Here is a 9,998-nt window from a genome sequence, read left to right on the forward strand (position 1 = left end):
ACACACACACACTACACCGTCACACACACACTACACTGACACACACACTACACTGACACACACACACTACACTGACACACACACTACACTGACACACACACACTACACTGACACACACACACTACACCGTCACACACACTACACTGACACACACACACTACATCGTCACACACACACACACTACACTGACACACACACACTACACTGACACACACACACTACACTGACACACACACACTACATCATCACACACACTACACTGACACAAACACACTACACTGACACACACACACTACACCGTCACACACACTACACTGACACACACACACTACACTGACACACACACACTACACTGACACACACACTACACCGTCACACACACTACACTGACACACACACTACACCGTCACACACACACTACACTGACACACACACTACACTGACACACACACTACACTGACACACACACACTACACTGACACACACACACTACACTGACACACACACACTACACTGACACAGACACACTACACTGACACACACACACTACACCGTCACACACACTACACTGACACACACACACTACACCGTCACACACACTACACTGACACACACACTACACCGTCACACACACACTACACCGTCACACACACTACACTGACACACACACACACTACACCGTCACACACACACTACACTGACACACACACCCTACACCGTCACACACACACTACACCGTCACACACACACTACACTGACACGCACATACTACACCGTCACACACACTACACTGACACACACACTACACCGTCACACACACTACACCGTCACACACACTACACTGACACGCACACACTACACCGTCACACACACACACTACATTGACACACACACACTACACCGTCACACACACACTACACCGTCACACACACACTTCACTGACACACACACTACACCGTCACACACACACTACACTGACACACACACACACTACACCGTCACACACACACTACACCAACACACACACACTACACCGTCACACACACACTACACTGACACACACACACTACACCGTCTCACGCACACTACACTGACACACACACACTACACTGACACACACTACACCCTCACACACACACACTACACTGACACACACACACTGCACCGTCACACATACACTACACTGACACACACTACACCGTCACACACACACACTACACTGACACACACACACTGCACCGTCACACATACACTACACTGACACACACACACACTACACCATCTCACGCACACTACACTGACACACACACACTACACTGTCACACACACACACACTACACAGTCACAAACACTACACCGTCTCACACGCACTACACTGACACACACACACTACACTGTCACACACACACACACTACACAGTCACACACACTACACCGTCTCACACGCACTACACCGTAACACACACACTACACCGTCACACACACACTACACTATCACACACACACTACACTGACACACGCACACTACACTGACACACACACACTACACCGTCACACAAACACACTACTCCGTCACACACACACTACACTGACATACACACACTACACCGTCACACACACACTACACTGACATACGCACACTACACTGACACACACACTACACCGTCACACGCACACTACACTAACACACTACACTGTCACACACACACTACACCATCACATGCACACACTACACGTCACACGCACACACTACACCGTCACACGCACACTACACTAACACACAACAGTGTCACACGCACACTACACTAACACACACACTACACTAACACACATACTACACTAACACACGCACTACACCGTCACACACACTACACCGTCACACGCACACTTCACTGACACACACACACTACACTGTCACACACACACACACACTACACAGTCACACACACTACACCGTCTCACACGCACTACACTGACACACACACACACACTACACTGACACACACACACACTACACTGACACACACACTACACCGTCACACACACTACACTGACACACACACACTACACCGTCACACACACACTACACTGACACACACACTACACTGACACACACACACTACACTGACACACACACTACACTGACACACACACACTACACTGACACACACACACTACACCGTCACACACACTACACTGACACACACACTACACCGTCACACACACTACACTGACACACACACACTACACCGTCACACACACACACTACATTGACACACACACACTACACCGTCACACACACACTACACCGTCACACACACACTTCACTGACACACACACTACACCGTCACACACACACTACACTGACACACACACACACTACACCGTCACACACACACTACACCAACACACACACACTACACCGTCACACACACACTACACTGACACACACACACTACACCGTCTCACGCACACTACACTGACACACACACACTACACTGACACACACTACACCGTCACACACACACACTACACTGACACACACACACTGCACCGTCACACATACACTACACTGACACACACTACACCGTCACACACACACACTACACTGACACACACACACTGCACCGTCACACATACACTACACTGACACACACACACACTACACCATCTCACGCACACTACACTGACACACACACACTACACTGTCACACACACACACACTACACAGTCACAAACACTACACCGTCTCACACGCACTACACTGACACACACACACTACACTGTCACACACACACACACTACACAGTCACACACACTACACCGTCTCACACGCACTACACCGTAACACACACACTACACCGTCACACACACACTACACTATCACACACACACTACACTGACACACGCACACTACACTGACACACACACACTACACCGTCACACAAACACACTACTCCGTCACACACACACTACACTGACATACACACACTACACCGTCACACACACACTACACTGACATACGCACACTACACTGACACACACACTACACCGTCACACGCACACTACACTAACACACTACACTGTCACACACACACTACACCATCACATGCACACACTACACGTCACACGCACACACTACACCGTCACACGCACACTACACTAACACACAACAGTGTCACACGCACACTACACTAACACACACACTACACTAACACACATACTACACTAACACACGCACTACACCGTCACACACACTACACCGTCACACGCACACTTCACTGACACACACACACTACACTGTCACACACACACACACTACACAGTCACACACACTACACCGTCTCACACGCACTACACTGACACACACACACACACTACACTGACACACACACACACTACACTGACACACACACTACACCGTCACACACACTACACTGACACACACACACTACACCGTCACACACACACTACACTGACACACACACTACACTGACACACACACACTACACTGACACACACACTACACTGACACACACACACTACACTGACACACACACACTACACCGTCACACACACTACACTGACACACACACTACACCGTCACACACACTACACTGACACACACACACTACACCGTCACACACACACTACACCGTCACACACACACTACACTGACACACACACTACACTGACACACACTACACCGTCACACACACACTACACCGTCACACACACACTACACTGACACACACACACTACACTGACACACCTACACTGACACACACACACTACACCGTCACACACACACTACACTGACACACACACTACACGGTCACACACACACTACACTGACACACACACACACTACACCGTCACACACACACTACACTGACACACCTACACTGACACACACACTACACCGTCACACACTACACTGACACACTACACCATCACACACACACTACACTGACACACACACTACACCGTCACACACACACTACACTGACACACACACACTACACCGTCACACACACTACACTGACACACACACTACACCGTCACACACACACTACACTGACACGCACATACTACACCGTCACACACACTACACTGACACACACACTACACCGTCACACACACACTACAATGACACACACACACTACACCGTCACACACACACACTACACTGACACACACACACTACACCGTCACACACACACTACACCGTCACACACACTACACTGACACACACACACACTACACCGTCACATACACACTACACTGACACACACACCCTACACCGTCACACACACACTACACCGTCACACACACACTACACTGACACGCACATACTACACCGTCACACACACTACACTGACACACACACTACACCGTCACACACACTACACCGTCACACACACACTACACTGACACGCACACACTACACCGTCACACACACACACTACATTGACACACACACACTACACCGTCACACACACACTACACCGTCACACACACACTTCACTGACACACACACTACACCGTCACACACACACTACACTGACACACACACACACTACACCGTCACACACACACTACACCAACACACACACACTACACCGTCACACACACACTACACTGACACACACACACTACACCGTCTCACGCACACTACACTGACACACACACACTACACTGACACACACTACACCGTCACATACACACACTACACTGACACACACACACTGCACCGTCACACATACACTACACTGACACACACACACACTACACCGTCTCACGCACACTACACTGACACACACACACTACACTGTCACACACACACACACACACACTACACAGTCACACACACTACACCGTCTCACACGCACTACACTGACACACACACACTACACTGTCACACACACACTACACAGTCACACACACTACACCGTCTCACACGCACTACACCGTAACACACACACTACACCGTCACACACACACTACACTATCACACACACACTACACTGACACACGCACACTACACTGACACACACACACTACACCGTCACACAAACACACTACACCGTCACACACACTCTACACTGACATACACACACTACACCGTCACACACACACTACACTGACATACGCACACTACACTGACACACACACTACACCGTCACACGCACACTACACTAACACACTACACTGTCACACACACACTACACCATCACATGCACACACTACACGTCACACGCACACACTACACCGTCACACGCACACTACACTAACACACAACAGTGTCACACGCACACTACACTAACACACACACTACACCGTCACACACACTACACTATCACACACACACTACACTGACACACGCACACTACACTGTCACACAACCAATACACTATCACACACACACTACACTGTCACACACACACACACTACACAGTCACACACACTACACCGTCTCACACGCACTACACTGACACACACACACACACTACATCGTCACACACACACTACACTAACACACACACTACACCGTCACACACACTACACTATCACACACACACTACACTGACACACGCACACTACACTGTCACACAACCAATACACTATCACACACACACTACACCGTCGCACAAACACACTACACCGTCACACACACACTACACCGTCACACACACACTACACTGACACACACACACTACACCGTCACACTACACTGACACATGCACACTATACCGTCACACGCACACTACACTAACACACTACACCATCACACACACACTACACCATCACACGCACACTACACTGACACATGCACACACTACACTTCACACGCACACACTACACGTCACACACACTACACCGTCACACACACACTACACTATCACACACACACACTACACCGTCACACACACACACTACACTGACACACACACTACACAGTCACACACACACACTACACTGACACACACACTACACCGTCACACACACACACTACACTATCACACACACACACTACACTGTCACACACACACTACACTGACACACGCACACTACACTGACACACGCACACTACACCGTCACACACACACACTACACTGACACACACACTACACCGTCACACACACACTACACTGACACACACACTACACCGTCACACACACACTTCACTGACACACACACACTACACCGTCACACACACACACTACACTGACACACACACTACACCGTCACACGCACACTTCACTGACACACACACACTACACCGTCACACACACACACTACACTGACACACACACTACACCGTCACACACACACTACACTGACACACACACTACACCGTCACACACACACTACACTATCACACACACACACTACACCGTCACACACACTACACTGACACACGCACACTTCACTGACACACACACATTACACCGTCACACACACACACAACACTGACACACACACTACACCGTCACACACACACACTACACTATCACACACACACACTACACTGTCACACACACACTACACTGACACACGCACACTACACTGACACACACACTACACTATCACACACACACTACACTGACACACGCACACTACACTGTCACACAACCAATACACTATCACACACACACTACACCGTCGCACAAACACACTACACCGTCACACACACACTACACCGTCACACACACACTACACTGACACACACACACTACACCGTCACACTACACTGACACATGCACACTACACTGACACATGCACACTACACCGTCACACGCACACTACACTAACACACTACACCATCACACACACACTACACCATCACACGCACACTACACTGACACATGCACACACTACACTTCACACGCACACACTACACGTCACACACACTACACCGTCACACACACACTACACTATCACACACACACACTACACCGTCACACACACACACTACACTGACACACACACTACACCGTCACACACACACACTACACTATCACACACACACACTACACTGACACACACACTACACCGTCACACACACACACTACACTGACACACACACTACACCGTCACACACACACACTACACTATCACACACACACACTACACTGTCACACACACACTACACTGACACACGCACACTACACTGACACACGCACACTACACCATCACACGCACACTACACTGACACATGCACACACTACACTTCACACGCACACACTACACGTCACACACACTACACCGTCACACACACACTACACTATCACACACACACACTACACCGTCACACACACACACTACACTGACACACACACTACACCGTCACACACACACACTACACTGACACACACACTACACCGTCACACACACACACTACACTATCACACACACACACTACACTGTCACACACACACTACACTGACACACGCACACTACACTGACACACGCACACTACACCGTCACACACACACACTACACTGACACACACACTACACCGTCACACACACACTACACTGACACACACACTACACCGTCACACACACACTTCACTGACACACACACACTACACCGTCACACACACACACTACACTGACACACACACTACACCGTCACACGCACACTTCACTGACACACACACACTACACCGTCACACACACACACTACACTGACACACACACTACACCGTCACACACACACTACACTGACACACACACTACACCGTCACACACACACTACACTATCACACACACACACTACACCGTCACACACACTACACTGACACACGCACACTTCACTGACACACACACATTACACCGTCACACACACACACAACACTGACACACACACTACACCGTCACACACACACACTACACTATCACACACACACACTACACTGTCACACACACACTACACTGACACACGCACACTACACTGACACACGCACACTACACCGTCACATGCACACTACACTGACACACACACACTACACGTCACACGCTACACCGTCACACACACACTACACCATCACACACACACTACACTGACACACGCACACACTACACGTCACATGCACACACTACACCGTCACACGCACACTACACTAACACACAACAGTGTCACACGCACACTACACTAACACACATACTACACTAACACACGCACTACACTAACAGACACATGCACTACACCGTAACACACACTACACCGTCACACACACACTACACCATGACACACACACAATACCCCTACACAACACGCATACCGTCGTCAGTGAAACTATCTTCTTCATCTCAGAGTGTGTCACCCAGCCAGTGGGCGGGTCCTGGAGGTTTCTACCAGCCAACCAGGCGTCCAGTTCTACACTGCCAACTTCCTGGATGGCTCTATGACGGGAAAGGGCGGGGCTAGGTACAGGAAGCACAGCTCCTTCTGTCTGGAGACACAGAATTGGCCTGATGCTGTCAACCAGGTATGATGATGATGATGATGATGATGACGATGATGGATAGAAACCAATGAGGTGACGTCACAATGATGACGTCCACTTATATAATCTGTGGTCGCTCCGTGTGTCTTTATCACTTTTGTTATTGTTGCTTTGGTGGCAGTAAAGGTAGGATTAATATTCTATCAGCATTAGTCTACATTTTGTATTTCATTTATTTAAGTTTATTGTTGCTGTTAAAGATCATATTCATCTATATTTGTAGACTGACTGATTATAACACAACCTTGTGCTCTTGTTCTATATTATTACTACATTTACCTGTTCTTGTCATCTTGTTGTTCTTCTGAGTGTCTTCTTGCAATAAAGAGGAAGAGATTAATATGCAGCCATGAGCATGTGCTCCTAGGGTCAAGAAAGAATCTGAAGTAACACAGTCTCCATGTTACATCTCTATATACTGTAACCAGTCTATTCAACACCATTTACAAACCCGAGCCTAAAAATCGTATTGAAGAGATTTTCAACTGTATTGTTCAAATATTCTTATGGAAAGAAAGGTGTGTGTGTGTGTGTGTGTGTGTGTGTGTGTGTGTGTGTGTGTGTGTGTGTGTGTGTGTGTGTGTGTGTGTGTGTGTGTGTGTGTGTGTGTGTGTGTGTGTGTGTGTGTGTGTCTCTCTTCAGGCTTCATTTCCTGACTGTCTTCTGCGTCCCGGTGAGGACTACCACCATGTGACTCGCTTCACCTTCACCACTGTCTGATGTGACCAACAACAGGACAGACCAACAGAAGGATAGACCAACAGGAGGACAGACCAACAGAAGGATAGACCAACAGGAGGACAGACCAACAGAAGGATAGACCAACAGAAGGATAGACCAACAGAAGGATAGACCAACAGAAGGATAGACCAACAGGACAGACCAACAGGACAGACCAACAGGAGGACAGACTAACAGGACAGACCAACAGGACAGACCAACAGGAGGACAGACTAACAGGACAGACCAACAGGACAGACCAACAGGAGGACAGACCAACAGGACAGACCAACAGGAGGACAGACTAACAGGACAGACCAACAGGACAGACCAACAGGAGGACAGACCAACAGGACAGACCAACAGGAGGACTGAGATGTGATGTATTTTACTACACCAGTGCTATGATGTCTTTAGTAATTACAGTAGTAGTACAGCCTGTGCATGTGGGTGTGTGGGGCAGTGACACGATGTTCCTAGTTCAACCCAATGAAACAGAAAATAAAGAAGGATCTGACTCACTCACCTGGTGGTTGCCATTTGTTCCAATGTGTTCTTTATAGCATCAGATGGGTCTTCCATCTGTCCTATTTATCCCGTGTTAGGACTGAGAGAGCAGTTCTGACTGCAGCCTTGAGGCTGAACACCATGTACATGTTACTTAGTCTTCACTCTGACTACCTTCAACAATACAAAGACGTTCTCGTCTCAGCTGGTCCACCGACTGCTCACACCTCATACACTCTGACTCCTCCAACCCAAC

At 48.6% G+C, this 9,998-nt stretch overlaps 1 protein-coding gene across 4 annotated transcripts in view; it reads left to right on the top strand.

The window, feature by feature from the left end:
• galm (galactose mutarotase) overlaps nucleotides 1-9,760 on the top strand; it is a 29,670-nt gene extending 19,910 nt beyond the window's left edge. For 3 of the 4 annotated variants that reach the window (XM_034552378.1, XM_034552380.1, XM_034552379.1), the window contains exons 8-9: nucleotides 8,323-8,497; nucleotides 9,158-9,760. In XM_034552378.1, the coding sequence (XP_034408269.1) occupies nucleotides 8,323-8,497; nucleotides 9,158-9,235 (253 nt within the window). In that variant the 3' untranslated portion in view covers nucleotides 9,236-9,760. The remainder of the gene's footprint in view (nucleotides 1-8,322; nucleotides 8,498-9,157) is intronic. The other variant, XM_034552381.1, reaches the window with a different exon arrangement.
• Nucleotides 9,761-9,998: the final 238 nt, after the last annotated feature.

The sequence above is a fragment of the Cyclopterus lumpus genome, chromosome 15 (assembly GCF_009769545.1).
Source record: "Cyclopterus lumpus isolate fCycLum1 chromosome 15, fCycLum1.pri, whole genome shotgun sequence".
NCBI lineage: Eukaryota > Metazoa > Chordata > Actinopteri > Perciformes > Cyclopteridae > Cyclopterus > Cyclopterus lumpus.